The following is a 21,726-nucleotide window of genomic DNA, read 5'->3' as shown; positions in this document are numbered from 1 at the left end:
TGTATTTTTAGCTATAATAATAAAATAAAATATGCAAATAATATGGAAATCAACTGAACAACTGAACAGCAGAACTACCATCTGGATGACCTTCCAGAAGACCATGCTATAACCAGCCCAACCAAGGAGGATGTGATGCCCCACCATCATCCCATGATCATCCCTGCAAAGGGAAGCCCAGGCCACCCAGTTGGTGGCACTGCAGGGTGGGTGGGGCCATCCTCTGCAGGGGTGACTGGTCATGGGACTTCCAGACTGCGAGAGGACACAGGCTGGGTGGAGGGACCCCTTCCCTACTGAATGCACAAATTTCATGTACCAGGCCTCTAGTATTAAAAACAAACAAAAAAAACAATCCTTAGCTGCTATAAGATAGCAAATTGAAATTATAAAAGCATAAAATGGGTATATTTTTATTACTAAGAATTAAAATAATTTGGCTAAGAAATCTAAAATGTAACTAGAAATTGAGTTGTGAATAGATGATCTAAGGAAAATTACCTCTCCATAATCTCTAGATTCACATTCTTATAATACATTTCAACAATCAATGTTCTCTTTGGAAAAGAACACACACTGCTTAGCCTTAGTTATTGGGTAATAAAAGTTTGTCAACATGTAGCAGAAATTGGATAGATCAGTGGAATATGGTTTCAAAAATTCAGACACAGGCTCTGAGGTACCTCGTCAGCATCCATGGCTGTGAGCTGCATAATCTTAGAGCCATCTCCGATGTTCTCCTCCACGGTGAGATCCAGCATGTCCGTAGGAAACACGGGTGGATTGTCATTGATATCCTGAAGGGTTATTTCTACCTGCAAGGAGAGAAAGGAACAACATGTGAATGATCTACATGTCTGCAAGATATAAATGCAAATGTATACGAGAGACTATCGGCCTTCCAGAAAAGAACCAGGACCTTCACAAACAACATCCAAACAACAGAAAATAGCCCAGAGGAAGTTCTGAACTCTTCATAGAGAAAATATAAATCCAAGTAAAAATTATTTGACTTGTTGACAGTAACTGATTTTAAATGGTCGCCTTGGTGTTTATACTAAAAAAGGTCCCCCGATCAACTGTCATTTTAATCCCCAGATTTGTGCACCAGTGTGTCTGTCACCCAACCAGTAAATGTCACTTGTCACACAGATGAGGTGGTGTACAATTTCCTCTTGAAATGTTTACAGGTTGGCAACTAATGTCTAGGGGAAATAAAGGAGTACCCATTTCGTTTTAAGAAACACTCAGCATTTTCCCTTTTAAAGTCAACCTTCAACCTGTGGGGGAAGGAAAAATACACATATCTTCTTTTCTATTTTCACTCCTATCAGCACGTCTTAATGTGATGAAAGCTAAGCAAGCATTCCTTTCAGATGCCCTGTTTATATAGATTGCAAATTTTACAGCTCTGTTTGAAAGATCTTAGGCATTCATTTGTTTGTTTCCCTACCTAAGAAAAATTGTTTGGAAGGATTTGTGAAGTCTATATAATAACTTCAAACCATGTGTTTCCTCTTCTGAACTAGGTGCTAAAAGCTGAATATCTGATAAGAAAAGAGAAGACAGCTGCTAATAAAACTGAAAGTTTTCCCAATTGGGTCACAAAATTAAGTCATGATGAAAAATCCACCCATCCATTTAGCTGGGATATAACCAAGACATTTTTCTCAGAGGATGAAATGTCATCTTTTATAGTTATATTGTAAAAACTACACCAGATCCAAGAGTGATGAGGATAAATTTGAGCAGAGGAGAGAGAAAAAGGATTCTGATTTCTCATTTCCCAAGAGGAGGGCAGGGCAGGGGGATGAAGGAAGAAGCAACAGCTAAGATTCTCATTATTTTGTGTCAAGGAATGAGTGGGAAATACAAGAGAGCAAAGCATGTAAATGAATGAGCAATTGATAAAAAGAAGAAAACCAGAAAGCAGTATACCAAGTTAAGTACTAAATAGTTACTATAACTTTAGGTAAACATTTAAATAGGAGAGTTTGGATCATAACCAATGACTCAGATTAGTATAGGGCAGTGGTCGGCAAACTCATTAGTCATCAGAGCAAATATCAACAGTACAAAGATTGAAATTTCTTTCGAGAGCCCAATTTTTAAACTTAAACTTCTTCTTTTTTTAAAAAAATATACTTTATTGATTTTTTACAGAGAGGAAGGGAGAGGGATAGAAAGCCAGAAACATTGATGAGAGAGAAACATTGACCAGCTGCCTCTTGCACACCCCACACTGGGGATGTGCCCGCAGCCAATGTATAATACATGCCCCTGACCGAAATCGAACCTGGGACCTCCCAGTCCACAAGCCGATGCTCTATCCACTGAGCCAAACCAGTTTCAGCAAACTTAAACTTCTTCTAATGCCACTTCTTCAAAATAGACTCGTCCAGGCCATGGTATTTAGTGGAAGAACCACACTCAAGGGGCCAAAGAGACACATGTGGCTCTCAAGCCGCAGTTTGCCTACCAGTGGTTTAGGGGATGGTTACACAGGCAGTCTCAGCAGGTAGGCACCTGCTCATCTGGTTTCGGCTAGCACCGTCCTCTACCACTTCCTTTAAGGAAAGGTCCAAGATGGCCACCACCAAAACCTATAAGGAGTGTGTCCAGCTTTTTTGCATGGTTATAAATAGCAGGTTTTGCTGGCTCTGTGATTTACTACTATTAGCTGGGTAAACTTGAGCACTTAATTTCTTTTTTTTTTTAAATATGCTTTTTATTTATTTCAGAGAGAGGAAGGGAGAGGGAGAACGTGATAGAAACATCAATGAGAGAGAATCATTGATTGGCTGCCTCCTGCATACCCCCTGCTGGGAATTGAGCCCACAACCCAGGCATGTAACCTGACTGGTAATTGAACTGTGACTTCCTGGTTCATAATACAATGCTCAACCACTGAGTCACACTGGCCGGGGGAACAAATAATTTCTTAACCTCATTCTCTTATTTTTAATATTGAGATAAGAGCAATTTATGAAGAGTAGATTTTGGTGATGTCAGAAAAATGCTTAGCTCAGAGGGAAGTGTTTGAGGATTTTCTATGCATATATGGGTCCTCCACACATTGGATAATCTTTGAACTGCCTTACATTCTGCCCTTGGCAATTACCAACCTGATAACTCTAGGTCTTAACATGTGCTTGGCCCACTCTTGGGTCTATCCATCACAATGCTCTCTTTGAACTAAGACTGGTATGATTTATTTTGAAATGTTATCATATAAAACACAGGAATCAAAAGCTGAAAAGCTGAAAGTTTAATAAAGGTATCTAGAAACAAAAATTAAGACATATTTTTTAATATGTTTTATTGATTTTTTTATAGAGATAAAGGGAGAGGGATAGAGAGTTAAACATCGATGGAAGAGAAACATCTATCAGGTATCTCCTGTACACCCTCTACTGGGGATGTGCCTGCAACCAAGGTGCATGCCCTTGACCAGAAGCGAACCTGGGACCTTTTAGTCTGCAGGCCGACGCTCTATCCACTCAGCCAAACCAGTTAGGGCAAGACATAATTTTTAAAAACTCCTTTCTTTCTGTGCAAATTAGACTGCCTTAAATAATATAGACACTGGCTATTATTGGTTTATTTTAAAATGCCAAAATTTTAGGGGACTCTTTTCTCCTCTCTACATGGGAGTCTATGCTCATTTTTCAATAAATTTCTACTTTTTGCTAGAAAAATAAATAAATAATGTCAAATTTTTAAACTAGTCTACAATATTATTCCTACACTAATATATATATATATAATATATGTGTGTGTGTGTGTGTGTTGAAAAATACATTTCATTATTTTAAAATATAAACCAAAAATCACTGCTTAGCTTTCAGTGCTAGTATTGCCCCTTTAGTGTGTGGTATTTATCTTTACATTTGTTTAGAGCTGAAATAAGTAAAATAATTGCATTTAAATTTCCATTTTGGAAAAAAATAACCACATTGTAAATTCAGAAGCTCCCCTTCACAAATGGTTGCATTTAAATAAAAGTAAAGCAAATAAAAACTGCCAACAGCTTCCATAATTTAAGTCCAGTGGGAATTTTCAAAGTATCAATTCTGAAAGTTTGTGAAAATTGACCCTCCAAACTGGAAGAAAGCTTACACCAGGACGATAAGGCACGTGCATATTTTATGCCTGCCTATCAAACGCTGACCTTGTGCCCTTCAGGAGGAACATATGTGGTTTCACCAGCTACAATTACACTGGCAGTTGGTAGCTTTGTGGTTGACTTATTCATAACAAAAACATCAATTGTAGCTAATGGTTGAGCCACAGGTATTGCCCATGGCCCTCACCTCTGTCACCATTTAGGGACCTTCAGAATAATGTATTTCTTGGCTGAGACAACTGATCTCTAGCAAATGAAACCCTGGTGAATAAAGAATCATATTTAGACACAAACATGGTTAAAATTAAAGGGGCTAGTGAGCAATTAATTTAAAAATGGTCTGTGCGGAAGAACCAAGATGGCGGCGTAGGCAAATACTTGTACTTGCTGCATACCATAACCACACCAAAATTACAACTAAAATACAGAACAACCATCATCCAGAACTGCCAGAAAGCAGGATGAATGGAAGTACTGCAACTAGAGAAGTGAAGAAGGCAGCAGACTGAGACTGGTAGGAGGTGGGAGGTAAGGAACGGGCTGGTTCAGTACCCAGTTGTGCTGCTTTCTTCATCAGGAGGGAGATTATCTCTGTGGAGGCCATCTGGAGGAACAAGGGTTCCAACCCCACACCAGCCCCCCAGCCCAGGATACCAGAGCTGGGAAAAGAAATTACTTGGGCAGTAGAATTATGGGCTGTGAAAACCACTGGGGATTAGGGCTCAGGGATACAGAAGCTGCTGGAGATCCAGCTGCTCCTCTTAAATGGCCAGCACAAAAACTGAATTTACAAGTTCCCACTTCCATTGAGCTCCAACACTGGGGGACTCAGACATATAGAAGGAGAAACTGGACTGTCTGGCATCAGGACAGGAACTCGGGGGCAACTTTCTTCCAGAGAGAGGTACTCACAGGGATCTTTGTTCCTGTTCTGGGACCTCCTCAGTTGCAGAGCTTACTGGCAGCCATTTCTGTTTGCTCCATCCTGATGATTCCCTGAGACCCTACCCCATCCAATTTACAATCCCACCCAAAGCTGTGAGCAGGTGCTTTTGCATGTGAATGACATGTCCTTAGGCTAAAACCTGTCCAACAAGCTGCAGCTGGGTCAGGGAGCCCCAAACCTATCAATAAAAGGCCCAAGACCCAACAGCAGCACCAGCTTGCCTGGCTTCGCAAATAATGAAAAATAAAAATAATGAAAATAGTCTGTCTTTTGGTAATTCAAAAAAGGTGAAAGTTAAATCGAAAATATGACTTTAAATATTGTCCCCAAATTTCTTAATTCTGAAGGAAGAGAGTCTTTAATATTCACCTGGCTGAATATTTACAAGGGTGTTTAAAACCCCAAAATCTTATTGTGCAAATAGTTGCTATGAAATGAGTACAATGCTTTCCTCTTTTAAATATCGCTCTGTAATATGCAATCCATATTTTTATCCTGCATTGCATCAAGAATGGTATCAGCCTAAACCAGTTTGGCTCAGTGGAAAGAGCGTCGGCCTGCAGACTGAAAGGTCCTGGGTTCGATTCCGGTCAAGGGCATGTACCTTGGTTGCGGGCACATCCCCAGTAGGGGGTGTGCAAGAGGCAGCTGATCGATGATTCTCTCTCATCAATGTTTCTAACTCTCTATCCCTCTCTCTTCCTCTCTGTAAAAAATCAATAAAATATATTAAAAAAAAAAAAAAGAATGGTATCACATCTTGGGGATTTATTTTTATTTTTTTAAGTAAATAAATCAGAATACAACTACATAATCAATGAGCAATTGTAAATTAATAACAGCAATTATCAAATCATTATATATATGTAGATATAACTATAAAACCAATTTAAATTAATATTATGAAAGTATGTTACAGTCAAACTAAGGAATTGACTAAAATAGGAAAGTCTAGCCTGGCTGGTGTGGATCAGTGTTCGAACATCCACCCATGAGATCAGGATTCAATTCCTGGTTAGGGCACATGCTGAGATTGTGGGTTCAATCCCCATTAGGGCATGTGCAAGAAGCAGCCAATCATTGATCAATGATTCTCATTATTGATGTTTCTATCCCTCTCTCCCTCTCCCTTCTTCTCTTTAAACTTAAGTAACATAACACTGTAAGTCTATTATATGTCAACTAAGGGCCTGGTGCATGAAATTCATGCATAGGGGGTGTTGTCCCTCAGCCCAGACTGCACCCTCTCCAATCTGAGACATCCCTCTTGCAATCTGGGATAACTGGCTCCTAACAGCTCACTTGCCTGCTTGCCTGATCACCCCTAACAACTCTGCCTGCTGGCCTGCTTGCTCCCCAAATGCCTCCCTGCTGGCCTGCTTGCTCCCAAATGTACCCCCTCCCCCCACCCCGCCTGCCTGCTTGCCTCCTACTGCTCTCCCCTGCCAGCCTAATTGCCCCCAACTGCCCTCCCCTGCCGACCTGATCACCCCTAACCCTCTATGCCTCGGCCCCACCACCATGGCTTTGTCCGGAAGGTCTCCCAGTCTAATTAGCATATTACCCTTTTATTAGTATAGCTGAAAGAAAAATTCAATACAATAAAATGAAGATGAGAATTCCTCTCCCAAGTTGGTTGCAAGCAAAAAAAAAAAAGAAAAAAGGAAAAGAAAAAAAGAATGAAAAGAATGTTTCTAACAGATATAGTTTTCTACTTAAAGAAATACTAAATCAAATTTCCCATTAAAAAAAAAAAAAAAAAAAAACTGTAGCCGAAACCGGTTTGGCTCAGTGGATAGAGCATCAGCCTGTGGACTGAATGGTCCCAGGTTCTTTTCCGGTCAAGGGCATGTACCTTGGTTGTGGGCACATTCCCAGTGGGGAGTGTGCAGAAGGCATCTGATTAATGTTTCTCTCTCATTGATGTTTCTAACTTTCTATCCCTCTCCTTTCCTCTCTGTAAAAAATCAATAAAATATTTTTGTTAAAAAAACAACTGTAAAATACAAACCTTTGTAGTAAAAGAAGCTATAGAAAGTAAAAATAAATCACAGGTAAAAATGAGTAGGAAAAAAAAATCACACCCAGGTTATTTGTACATTTTCATTAGATTTACATGTTTTTTTTATTTTTTACAAGAACATACATTTATAAAATCAAAGAGGTAGAAGTATTTTGTAAAAAAAAAAAAAAAAAAAGAAAGAAAAAGAAAAAAAGTGTGCTTAGAAAACAACTTACAGAGGTGTAGGAAGGGCCCTTGGAGCTTGGGAGTGAGCTAAATGGTAACATGCTTGGGGTGGTGGGGGGAAGGGAGAGGGGAAAATGCTAGGTTCACATGTCTGGCAAATAAAATAGATACTGGTATATAACAAGTGCATTCATCAAAGTTGTCCTGTATTATAATGATATTGAGAAACAATTCAATCCTACTGATTTCCTAGTTCATGCGTGCCCACCATGCCACCATGTAATAGTTTTATGATGTGAAATCATAGTTTATGATCACTCAATAACTTTATACTCAGGATGACGACTTCAAATTAAGAGCTTCAGGAAAAACCTCTCACTCTGGAGACTGGAACAGAAGAGACTAAGTAATGCCCATCACTGCTTCAGAAGCAGTTACACTGAACACCAGGAGAGGCACACACATGAGCACACCTGGAAGAATAAGGTGCATTACCCTTCACGGATCATTATGATGTCACTCCAACAGCGCTTGGCTACAGGATGCCCTAGTTTATATTGCGCAGGTGCTATTGAAATTTGGTGAGAAAAAAATGTCTAATCTTACAGTTAAAGCAGTTCTTACTTCATCAGAGTGAAACGAGATGCTGAGACTGACCTTTAATTTCTGTATGGAGGCTCAAGTGAGGAGTTGAAACAGAAAGGAAATGAACCAAGTTCAAATCCTCACCAGGATCGGTGGTGGGTCACTTCCTTTGACCTTGGAAAGGGAAACTCCACCTTTCCTGCCTGGGAGGAGGGTCTGTGTGGAGCTGACTGAGCCCAAGGCTGGATGGAGGTGGCGGCTGGAGCTGAGAGACACCTGGAAATCCCTCTCAGAGTGGAGCGCGCAGGGGACCCTCTGTGACTTGATATTAAACGTGGGAATCAAGAGCAACGTTGACTAAACGAAGACAGCAGCACCGAAATAGCAAAACCATGGCTGAAGTAAATAATCACATCTGTACTTAAAATGTTTGGCAACAGCTTTGCATGCTCTCTTCAAACGAAGCCAGATAGTACATGATTCAGATAATTCAATGGGATTGACACACTTTACATGCTTTTAGGCTTTCTGATAACAAGTCTTTATTTAGTAAATTTATGTCAAAGTCGGTATATATTGAGACTCCATAGCAGAGGATCCAATTAAATGATAAATTTCAGCAGAAAGTTTGATATTATACATTAGTGTTTTTTTTGTTTGCGTGTGTGTGGGGTTGTTTAGAAGAACTAACCATATAATGTCACTTATTAGAATACATAACTGATGCCTTTTTAAAATTTAAAGTTTCAGGTTAAATTTAGCCATCAGGAAGAAGAAAATGCGACAGCTCCTTGTACTGTCGTTTATGGGTTTATACTCTAAGCACTTGCACTTCTAACCACAGGAATAAGGAGCCCTATTGCCATGAAAGGAGGGTGCCAGGGATTGCATAGCTCCTTTAATTTTTCTCTTCATTTCTTTCCCTATTTGGGGTGACCACTGGGGATACTCTGCTGCCATGAGTCTGGGTGAAGTGTTTCACTGCATCCAGAACACTTCATCACGCCGAACAGCCAGAATCTATTATGGTTTACAAGTGACTCATATTTTAGTTACGGGACGGCCCTAGCAAAGAGCAGTCTACATTTAAAAGTCCTAAATGTCAGGAATGTAGTATTTGGGTTACATAGGCGTGCGAGATCTGATCAGACGCAGTGAACAATGCTTTTAGGTATTTATTTATGATGGACAGCCGACTGAATGCAAAAGGGTCTGTGGTGGCTATCCCATGCTGATGGTATTTCTGAACTTTGAAACTGAAATCTTAAAGAAAATGAAAGCCGTCAAACTTGGGAGGAAAGGCCTAGGATACCATACTACGAGAACCTGGCAGGGGTTAGGTGTGACCTATTAGGAAAAACCAACAGCCACCGTGGCACAAAAGAGGGAACCAGGAATGCTTGGGCACACTAGTCTGGTACAGGTCTAAACCCCACTAAGTCCAGAGTTCATTACAAAGTCTGTCTATGCATTTAGCTAAAGGTTTTGGGGTGTTTTTTTTAGACAAGAATTTTTTTGAAAAACATTGCATTTTACTAGAAGCTGAGCAATAAAATATCTTCTATATACTGAACATTATTTTACTATATATATATTTTTATAAAAAAAACACTTTTGTACAAGAAACATGATGCAATGATAATATTTGAGGAAGCAACGTTTAACTCTGGGATAGGAATATTCTTTTTGGAGTCCTAGGCTAATTAGTATTTTGCCATTTCAAACTTTATATCTTCAACTTAAAGTATGTAATGTGTAAATTTGGATGTGTCTGCATGTATATCACACAAATTTTTATTCCGAGTATTCAGGAAAAAGGAGGAAAGAAGAAAACAAAGCAAAGTAAAAATAAACATAATGAGTTTTAAAACAGAACATATTTTCCATATAAACAACATGTATGCAACTGCGACCAATTATATTTCTCAAACAGAAGCAATTACATAAATCTCTCACAACTGAAATTCTCCTAGCAGTCAGCAGAGCAAGTTCTTAGGCTTGCAATGCATTATTCTTACTCGGAAACAAACATGCATGAGTAACAGGCAGGCTTGGAAAGCAGCCAGAAATGGCCAGAAGTGTAGACAAGACATAGTTAACTCCATTCTTGAAACAAAATGCTTTCCATAACTCACTAAATGTGTGGTGACATAATAAAAAGTTAGTTCTGTTGTGCTTTCAATATTGTTCAAATTAGAACCAAATAAGGATTTCTTTTAAGGCAAAGGCAATCATGTGTAACCACTTCAACTTTTCCTGAAATCAATACTGCATAATTTCTGCATTTTAACAGATTCTTAAGGACTCCCAAAAGTAAATGCAGAAGAAAAGATCAAGTTAAAATATGTGTGGTTGCATATGAAACTTAGGGAAATCTTTATACTATTCTTCAAAACAAACACTCTGCAAGAGCAGCCTGTAGTATACTTTTCAGTAGATCTGAATCTGGACATGGTAGACACATTAAAAAGGGAATGTAATATAAAACAAACAAAAAATATTCCATTTTTTTATTCACTTTTCTTTTAGCCAAATAGATACTGAATTTTATAAAACACATAAGGCTTCTCTTAAGACTGATTAAAAATAGAAAAGTAGTTTGTTTCACATTGGTGGTGGATAGAATCATTGACCCTAATTCTTCACTCACCACCTCAAACAACCTCACAGTCCCTCCTACCAAAGATGGAGTTTCTTTCTCTGCTTTTTTGAGTTTGGGCTCATCTGTGATAATTATTTTGGCCAGTGGGGTATTTGCGAATCTAACACAAGTAGAGACTTGAAATGTATTTGCTTTGTCTCTTGTACCTCTGTCATAGTCAGTAAATAGCATTCTTTCTAGACCATTAGTACCAGAAGGAAGATAACAGGTAGTGAGGAGGCAGTCCCAGCTAACTCAGAGACTAGTTGAGCACCACCTAGATCAGTCCAACTCTAACCTGACCACTGATGTATGAGTGTACTGTTCCACGTATATAAGATTTTGTGGCTATTTCTCTGAAATAACATTATGACAATAGTTAACAGATACACAAGTGAAGACAATGGATTCATCAGTTGAATATTTTACTTAATTTTCATGTTCTCAATAATGAATTACTGTTTTGTTTAAAATAAAAGGCAAAAATAAAAGAAGGAAGCATATTTATTTTATATATATATACTGCTATCTGTGATATACACTGTGAGATAAGTTTTTTAAAAATATATGTATTCATTTATTTTTTACATGGTAAGGGGAGAGAAAGAGAGAGAGAAGAGAGGCCAAACATTGATCCACAACCCAGGACATGTGCCCTAAGAATTGAAGCTTTCAATGCATGAGATGACTCCCAATCAACTGAGCAACACTGGCCAGGGAGAGACAAGTTTTATTACTATGAACCTATTAATAAATGTTCCTACCCTGTATAACTTTCCATTCTCACTTAACATGCCATACCCCTATTTTTTTTAGAAGGGCAACTTAAAATAAGAAATAATTTCAAGTTCCCCTTGTCCTCCCACAAGCCAAAGATTAGGGAAAGGGGTTAGGAGTACATGAACCAAGGGGAGCAAATCATGCTGTCCATCAGATTGTCTTAAGAGTAAGAAACTATGGAAAGAGGGGTATGCTACAAGAGAATAATAATGTCACACCATAAGAGAGGAGGCAGTCCCTATATATATAGTCAACTCTGTCTTTTGTAGCTTTTTAGTCTCCATATGAGGCCTGGCTAGACTTTTTTATGGAATTACTACAATGCCAAAGTAATCCCTCAACCCCATCTCACCTCTGCACATTAGTCTTCACCTTGGAAAAATTTTCTATTACTTGATACCCTAACCCTAACCCTAACCCTAAACCCTAACCCTAACCCTAACCCTAACCCTAACCCTAACCATAACTTCTAGCTATTCTCTTTTATTTTAGTTGCTTATTAGTATAATACTTCCTTATTTATTTTAAACAACCTTTAACTGTAAGGTCAACATCCCATTTTAGGGTTTTGTGGACTTTTCTATTACAATAACATTGAGTAAGAAGGTCCTAAGAATGATGTCCTGGTGATTATCAAAGTGAAACTAATTACTAGGAGAAAAAAATGTAAATGTCAAACAATAAAGAAATGACAAAACAAATTTTCTTTAGAAAGATGTTTCAGTGTGGAAGGCTGTTCGACTACTCTTTCTCATCATCAAAGCCAAAGTACCAAAGTTTTTGAGTGAAATAACAGTATCAAAAGAAACAACCAATTTAAAAATATAACTCACTTTAAATACATATCTCAACTGCTACATAAAGGTATTTTCCCAGCCAGAGTGGCTGAATGGTTGAGCTTAGACTTATGAACTAGGAGGTCATGATTTGATTCCCAGTCAGGGCACATACCTAGGTTGCAGATTTGATCCCCAGTGTGGGGCCTTGTAGGAGGCGGCCAATCAATGATTCTCTCTCATCATTGATGTTTCTCCCTCTCTCTGCCTTTCCCTTTCTCTAAAATCAATAAAAAAAATTAATAAAGATAAAGGTATTTTTCCAATAGAAAGGAAAAATTGTGCAAAATACAACAAAATATCTGTATACTTATGAAATTTATGAGATAAGACTCAAGAATATTGAAAAAGACATGTCCCTTATAACTTACTCACTATACCCACCATCTCCATAAAATAGAAAATAGCATGGTTTGATTATTTTGTCCAATACATTCACAGTCTTCAATTTGTGACTATATAACTATAAGTAGAATGATATCAATGGATGCTTTGATTTTATTTTTCAAAGATATATTCTCTTCACTGAAATAAAAAAGAAAGAAAATGTTTTGCGTAACCTATTTCTAATTATTTTTTTCTGCACTCCCATTTTAAAAAGCATAGCATTTTAAAGCACCTAATAAGTATGCAAAATTAAACTGTTGCTGAGTAGGGAATTCATGGAAACCATAACTGCAAGCACTTCAAATCTGTCAAAATTAATAAGGAAGACAAAAGAAACATTGCAGTTCTCCTGTCTGGACTAATAGAATTCTCACAGGCTGCATATATTCATAAATGTTACAGGAAATCTATCCCTTCCCTCTTGTGGTTATATTTAGATATTAGAGCCCATGATTGTTTGTTCAGTTAATCAGAAAATAGATTTTAATATGAGAATGAACTACAGTTTTAATAGTCTTCATTAACTTTTTAATTAATATATAAAAGTGATTAAACATTATCAACTTTTTTACTGGCAATTTTTAATATTCTATGTATTATTTATGAAAAAATGCTACACAAATTTTCACATGAAATTCTACCTAAGGTACCAAAAGTTTGTACATTACTTTGTATTGGTCCTTATTTTTTAAAGCATTTAAAAAAAAAAAAAAAACATGGACTGCATTGTGACAAAACAGACTTGACTTTGCAGATTAATATTATTATTATTTCATTGTATTAATAATTTTCAAAACAACCAAAGTTTATCTCTTTTAATTTATGTCTTTTTAGTAGATAACTATCTTCACCCACTTAATTCCCCTAAGAAGAAACTTGATATAAGCATCGAAAGTAAAAGTTAGAAATTTAGTTCTTCGAAATATAGCAGTATAAAATAAGTTCAAACTTTGAAGAGAAAGATTAAATGCAAACATTGAGAGAATCATTGATCAGCTTTCTCCTGCATGCCCCACACTGGGGACCAATACAAGCCAGGCATGCGCCCTGACCAAGAATCGAACACTGTCCTAGGTTAGCATTCAACCACTGAGCCATGCCAGCCAGGCAAGTTTTCTCTACTTTTAATGAATATTTTGAAAACATCTAAGTTCTTATTTTATATTTGTTAAGGTAATATCAAAATCAATTAAAATGCCCTAATTTTGTTTCTGTTTGTGAGAGTTTACTAACATCTTCAAATCTGTTATTCATGATTAGAGTAGATTTTAATTCTTAGAAGTTCACTGCTCTGAACTTCTGCAGATAAAGCAAATTTTATCTATAAAAACCCAAAATTTAAAAGTGTAATTAGGGCCGAAACCGGTTTGGCTCAGGGGATAGAGCGTCAGTCTGCGGACTGAAAGGTCCCTGGTTCGATTCCGGTCAAGGGCATGTACCTTGGTTGCGGCCACATCCCCGGTAGGGGGGTGTGCAAGAGGCAGCTGGTCGGTGTTTCTCTCTCATCGATGTTTCTAGCTCTCTATCCCTCTCTCTTCCTCTCTGTAAAAAATCAATAAAATATATATTAAAAAAATAAATAAATAAATAAGTGTAATTAGGTTAATAGCTTTTAAAGTGTGTATGATTTCTCAGAACATATGTAACTAAAGAATAAATAACCACTCAAGTATGTTCTTATTAAAATGAATAAAATAATATTTTAAGAGTTTCTAGAACTTGTATTTAAGAAAATCTTAGAAAAACTAAAATTAACTTATTTTGGGTCTAGTTTTGGAAATAATGTTAATTGTAAAGCAGAAAAATACAAGGGTGGGGAAGCAGCATAATCTGGAGTGGAAACAATATATATTGAAATATGTAAAAATAGAAACTTGGTAAACATTTTGTAAATGTAAGTTCTTACATAAATGATAAAGCAATAACAATTTTCAAATTAAATACAAACCCAATACAATTCAAATTACTAGCAATAATTGAATATGACAAAAGATGTTTTGCTACAAATAAGTCCTGTATTAGCACATAGGTGCCTGCCTACTTCTATGTGACCTGAGTTTGAGTCATCATGTCATTATCCAATTATCTATCACATCCAATCGCCTCCACCTCTTCATATATAAAACCGGGCTCCCAAATGCGAAAAGGATGTAGCTTTGCATCATGTCAGGCAAATATACAGTAATCAGAAAGTTAGGTTTTGTATTAATGTAGTTGTAAGTCTAAGTAATTACTTATTGAAATGAAATGTTAACTACAAATCATCACACCCTAAAATGTCTGTTAAAAAAATCTTGTAATTGGCTAAAAATAGTAATTAAGTTGTTTCTTAAAATGTTTTTCTGGATGGCATCAGAAGTCAGGAAAATCTTTTGAGCCAAGTTACAAAGACATCTATTGGAAAATGAAAGCCACTGAACCCAGAGCAGAGACCTAAAAGAGCTCCCTTACTTCTCGTGCCATGGTTTGATACTAATTTACAAATTAGAGTCACACATTTGCAGGGCAACCTCACTCATTAGGGCACCCAAGTGGGTTGTCAAGGCCTGAGCAACTACATAAAAATGGTCATTCAGTGAGATGAATGCAAGAAAAACTCATTAGAAGTACAGGCCAAACAGGGTATGAAATGAAATCTTCATTATTTCTGTCTTTTCCTTTAGTAGTAACTGCCTCAATCAAATACTATATGCATGGGAAATAATTTAGCTGCTTTGCTAAGTGTGTGGTGTCATTAAATTATAAGACAAAGGGTATTGCCAGTGAAAACATTCTCCCTGTACTTTCAACATAGAATCACCAAGAAGGATCTTAAAATAATGATTAAACTTTCTTCCCTCTTTTGCCTGTGACTACTATACTGTTTTATTCTCTAAATATCTGCTTGATATTGTACATGTATTGCAAATCATTATGCCGCACACCTTAAACTTTGACAGTGCTGTATGTCGACATTTCTCAATAAAATTGGGAAACAATGAGCTAGACATACAACATCAAACATATAATTTGATCAAGCTTTCTTTTAATCAGTTTTATTAGTTATTAAATCACTGAGGCCCATAGGAAAATTTCAAACTTTGTCATTGAATGTTATGATTCTGCCTTTTCCCAAGTGGTAATCTATTTTTTTTAAAAAAATATTATTTTAAAACTCCTGAATGTTAATTCATTGTGTTTGAAGATGACAATATGTCTCTGGCTTTAAATCACACATAAAGTTAACTCAAGGTATAGACAAATGTCATAACTGACAACTTATCTGTTGCCAACAAGCCTAAATGGTTTTTATAGGTGCTAATATTACAAATAACTGTGTTCTTTTTTTATTTTATTTTATTGATTTTTTTACAGAAAAGAAGGGAGAGAGATAAAGAGCTAGAAACATCGATGAGAGAGAAACATCGACCATCTGCCTCTTGCACACCCTCTACTGGGGATGTGCCCACAACCAACGTACACGTCCTTGACCGGAATCGAACCTGGGACCTTTCAGTCCACAGACCGACGCTCTACCACTGAGCCAAACCGGTTTCGGCTAACTGTGTTCTTTTAACCATCTACTTGCATGCTGTTGGGGGACTATATCTGAATACTTAATCATCCCTTGGGTTTTTACAAGTGATTTCAATTGGGTTTAGACAGGACTCCCTGGATGCCTCTTCTCTACCCCGTAAGTGGATTATGCAGCAAATTGATGGAATGCTAGTTCTGGCACTATTGAGATAGATGCTCCTGACAGGTGGATCTGGACAGTTCTACATATTTAATAAAAGCCACTGAATTGTACCCTTTAAAACAGTGAACGTTACAGTATGAAGTTATATCTTGCTAAAGCTCTTAAGAAGTAGGTAAGAGGCCTTTTGAATCAGTATATCTGTTATAAGGAAGTGATGCTTACTGCATGTCCTGAATTTGCACTGAAGCTAACATGGCTTCTTTAGATAGCACCTCCATTGCTGATTTTCCCCAAAGAATGTTTTTGATAATTTGTTATGAGAGATTGTTAAGCTCACCAATTTATGCTGATGTTTCATCACTTTGAAAATAGGGGCTTGTCACTAAACTTGTGAAATACTGCAAGAACTTCAAAGATAAGCAAATGGGGCCATAGGTTTCCATTCTTGCAGTACACTCATTCTTACTTTTACAAGGAAAGGTGCAATTGAAACATAGAGAGGACTGAAGCCACCACTACTCTGTAGGATTAACAGACCATCAAGTGTAATATAGAGGGTGATAAACATAATTTTTTAATTGATAAAGATCATCTCATATGATTCCTTGGAATAAAAAATATGAGGCCAAAGAGTGAGCACTGTTTGAAGGCTGGTAGGGGTCTGTGCCTGAAACTGAGATTTTTCCTAACATTTCACCCTTTAGCAAATACCCCATTTATCCTACTTTTAAGTGGAAAGCATAGTCTAACATCAAATGTCCATAGTCTCTATTCTTCTCCAATATATTTATTATCTTCATCTGGATGGTGTCTGAAATTAGATATTAAACAAGGGTTGTTCCTTGCCCTCAATCAATTTCTAAAGGAAGGCATGGGGTGCTCTAGCCCTGTTAGTGGGTTTAAATACTGGTGTTGTCATTTTCACTCCACAGGATTTTGGAAAATCACTTAACCAGCATGTGCCCCTGTTTCTTCATCAATAATCGGAGATAATAAAGGTACCTCTCACACTAGTTGTTGTTGTTGTTGTGTAGGGGAGGGAAGGGTAGAGGGATTGAGGAAAAACAAAAAGAAAAAAGAAAAAAACTCATGCACACGGACAACAGTGTGGTGATTCCTGGGGGGATGGGAGGAGGTGTGAAGGGGGATAAATGGTGATGGACAGACTTGACTGGGGTGGTGAATACACCATACAGTGTACAGATGATGCAGTGCAGAATTGTGCATCTGAAACCTGTATAATTTTCCAGTGTCACCCCAATAAGTTTAATAAAAAGAAAATCCTATGTAATATGCTAATTAGACTGAACAGCAGAACCACAATCTGGATGACCCTTCCGGACTAAGCCTGGGCTGCGAGGGCCGAGCCCCTTGCATAAATGTTGTGCAAGCCTCTAATAATAATAAAAAATAGCGAAAATAAAAAGCACTGTCATGCTATGCTTTGTTATCAGTATCATTACTACTGATATCACTTTTGTTGACCCATCATTCTTCCTTTTTCCTTATTAACACAGTATTTATTTATCTCCCCTCTGTCAAACCCTGAGCCTACCACTTTGCCCAGCTGCCTGGGGAGCTGCAGGAAAGGAAGGCAGAGAGCAGGTGAGATGGGAGGAACTGTGAGAGGAAGAGTCGACTTCTTCGAGTGGAGAAGACCTGCTTGCTGCCGCTCTTTTTCTCTCTTCTCACGTTCAACAAATATTCAGTGAAAGGCACCATGGACACACGAGCCAACAAGGAAAATATGATGCTGACCCTGAGTAAGTAGACTAGTGACAAGATTATCATTTATGACGTCCCTTTCTTGGTGAGGCATTGCCTAAATGACCCTGTAAAGGGGAGTCTCCATATACCTCCCTCATCGTCCATTACAACACTATGATTCATTTTATTCATAAAATATTTCACTATCCATAAGGATCCAAGGTGTGCATTTGTCTAATTCTCTTTCATCTCTCCCCACCATTGATCCTCCCAAAGAGAGACCTTGTTCATCTTATTCACTTCTATGTCCCCAGTCCCTTTCTGAAGGACCATCTAATCATAAACCTCAATGCAAAAAGATGGAAGCAACCTAAGTGTCCATCAGTGGGTGAATGAATAAATAAAAAGTGCTCATACATACAATTAAATATTATTCAGCCTTAAAATAGGAAGGAAATTCGGACATGTTACAACATGGATGAACATTGAAGACATAGTTATGTTAAGTGAAAAAAGCCAGTCACAAAAAGAAAACTATTGTACAATTCTGCTAATATCAGGTGCCTACTACAGTCAGATTCATAGAGACAGAAAGCAGAATGGTGCTGCCAGGGGCTAAGGGCAAGGGAAATGGAGAGTTACTAGTAGTGCTTAATGGCTAAAGAGTTTCAGTTCTGGAGACAGATGGTGATGGCAAACCTGTACGCTTAATAAAACAACACTACCGGTAAGCATTTTCACTCTATTAAACAACAGGCTGAATTAATGAATAAAGGAGATAGCAATCTCCCAAATTGTTGCAGGAAAGTTAGGCATTTTCTTCTTAGTCCTTTCTGATGTAGGTAGACAGTTGTCCCCTCTCCCTTAAAAAATTATGTTGTACATTGGCCCACGAACCAAGAAGTCACAGGTTGGATTACAGGAGACTGCACATGCCCAGGTTGTGGACTTGATCCCCAGTATGGCTATGTCAGAGGCAGCCCATTGATTTTTTTTTCTTCTCATCAATGTTTCTCTCTCTATACCTCTCCCTTTCTCTCTCTGTAAAATCAATGAAATCATAAAAAAAACCTACATTGATAAGATTTAAGACATTAAGTTTATATGAGAGAGCTGCTGATTTTATATTATTACCTGATAAACTCACTTACACCCTCCGACCATAGCACATGTATATCAGGTATCTGATGAGTATTTATTTTAATAAAAAAAGCAAAAAAACTGTTATAGGTTTTTCTAACATAAGGAGATATACATATCACACATGAAAAAAAGAATAACTTAAGCTATACAATATGATTCTTTTGGTATATTTGTTCTTAAAGTATTCTAGGATTGTGTGGTGCCAAACACAATGTATGCTTTTGTCATCTCGCCAAAGTGAAACTTGACCACTGAAGTCTTCAGGATATACAACAACAAGCCACAAACAGATGAGCTTAACATTCACTCAAGTAACATTTGGGCCCATGTAAGCATGGAGAACACGATTACCTTCAAAAGCACAGTTTCCAGAAATTCTCAGAAGAATTCCTCAGCAGGCATTTGGCTAGAACCCAACTTTCCTCTTTTCTTAAAAAAAAAAAAATAAGTTTTGGATCTTTTCCTATCTTGACATTTTAGAGAGATCCAAAGCATTGCCAAATGTCACGTGTGCATCTGGTTGCTTTTTTAATCATACTTTTAAAAACCCTTAATTAGCATTCAGTTTGAGCTTCAGAATCAGGAAAGTCTCAAATTCAATGGAAAGAGTTAACATTTTTTAATCGAAGACCACATATATATATATATCCTAACTAGAGAAATATCACAGACAACCTGGCTTCCCTCCAAAGACTCTACCAGTCGGGCTCATTGGCTCAATTCCCATTCTACTCTAAAACGTCTTTTCAGTTTGCTTTTCTTTGTCTTTATCATATTTTAACTGCATAAATTGTTTACCACTAAAGCAATGGCGCTTTCCTCCAAGCGATTCAGATGAAAAAAAAAAAAAAAACAAAAAAAAAAACACATAGCTATTTAATAATCACTAAATCATTCTGGAAAAGGCGACTTTTTTCATCATACACTTAACTTCCACAAACCCACACTTACTCTCCCCAAATCTGGATTTGCACTTGAATCTGCTCAGGCTCTTCTGCCACAGTGAAAGGCCATTTCGAGATTCTCTATAGTCTTTGCCAAAGTTCCTGTCTATAAATACTTAACACCTCATACTGGCTCCAGAAAAAATAATCTCTAAACTAGTAACAAATACTAAATTGACTATTTAGGTCGTATAAAATGTAAAACAGAAGGGGGAAAAAGCTGGACTGGCAGATTTAGAGAGTTCCACACCATCAGGTAGGAAATTGCCTTTTCCCTTTTGTTCCTAATATCCACCTACCTGAGACAGTGTGGAATTTCCACACGTGCCTACAGAGGCACCGACCTGATTTTTGTATGTACTAGTTAGCAGCAGCTCTGTATGGAGTGCCTTAGGAAACATGAATGTTGTAGATGGTTATGGTCACCCTCAAATATCTCCCACAAAAAAAACAACACCTTTTTCATTTCACCCATCTCTCATTGATCTTGACTCACTTTGTATTTCTAATGTCTCCCTTACTCGTTTTAATAAATATTCATTTTCCATTCCCACTTCCCGTAGCCTGTATTGAACTCTCTCCATTTTCCTCCATCCCCACAGCTACTACCCTTGTTCAAATGACAGTCATCTCTCTCCTAGCTTACGGCAATAGTCTACAAATCTCCTGGTACTCACTCTGCTGCCCTCAAATCTGTAATAGTTCTGGTGAGAAATAAGAAGAACCTAATGAAACTATTGGAAATAGACAGATGGTATAAGCAAGAAACAAAACAGAAACCAAACTGATAAGTCTTAATGACTGATTTACACCCAGGGAGCAGACAAGAATGAGGGAGAGGGGTCAAAGGTACGGGTGAGGTTTCCAGCTGCAGAGCCAGCATTTCCTGTCAAAAGAGAGCACAAGGTGGCTTTACGTCTGCTCTCATGCCTACTTTCCTGATGCCGGACTTCAGATCTAGAGTCTAACCTAGACCACTCTGTTGTTCTCCAGATGCAAATATCAACAGCCTGTTGTGTCTGTTGGGTGTCTCCTCACATGGAATAGGCCCCAACCACATTCCCTGCCTCCCTGTTACTGCCCCTCCTTCACTGCTCCTTATCTCACCACCCACTTAGCCTTTCAAGGCAGAAACAGAGCCAGCTATCTTGCTACTTCCATCAGCCTCCACACTCACATTCAGTTCCCTAAGAAACACCAGCACCATCTCGCCCAGGCATCTGAAGTCAGTGCCCGGCCCCCCACCTCACTGCCACCACCTCCTCCGGGGCTCCATGTTCCCCATGTGAACTACACAACCCGCAATGCCTCCAATGCAACTGGTCTCTACATCCACTCAGGGGTGTATTCAGCTCAAAGCCTTTTTATAAAAACAGAAAGATGATCAGATCAATCATTAGATGAAAAGTCTTCAATGACTAATCCTTTTGGTATGAGAAACACCAAGCACGGCCGCTCACTCTGGGGTTCCTCACAGGCACACCCCGCTATTCTCCAGAGTCCTGGCTCACTTCTCTCCTTTCAACACTTGAGTGCTGACTCCATAAACTGTTTCCGGTTACTCAGCGTCGTGCACCCCCACCTCGAGGCATTTCTGTCAGCTCTTCTTTCTGCTTGGAGCACAGGCTCCTGACCACTGAACTTTGCCTAATTAATTTCCACTGATCCTTCAACCTGCAGTTTCAATATCACTTCCATGGTGACACTTTTAGTGACCCATGGTCTAGTTTTGGTTCCCTTCCAACATAGTCTGAAAGTGCCCTG

At 38.0% G+C, this 21,726-nt stretch overlaps 1 protein-coding gene across 1 annotated transcript in view; it reads right to left on the bottom strand.

The window, feature by feature from the left end:
* Nucleotides 1-21,726, bottom strand: part of FAT4 (FAT atypical cadherin 4) — a 148,361-nt gene that overhangs the window by 83,710 nt on the left and 42,925 nt on the right. Inside the window, exon 2 of the mRNA XM_084884578.1 lies at nt 684-815. Coding sequence (XP_084740704.1) covers nt 684-815 — 132 coding nt within the window. The remainder of the gene's footprint in view (nt 1-683; nt 816-21,726) is intronic.

Source organism: Pipistrellus hanaki (genome assembly GCF_964339955.1).
Source record: "Pipistrellus hanaki genome assembly, chromosome: 5".
Lineage (NCBI taxonomy): Eukaryota > Metazoa > Chordata > Mammalia > Chiroptera > Vespertilionidae > Pipistrellus > Pipistrellus hanaki.
Note: the sequence above shows the minus strand (reverse complement) of the source record. Positions and strands in the feature narration are given on the sequence as shown.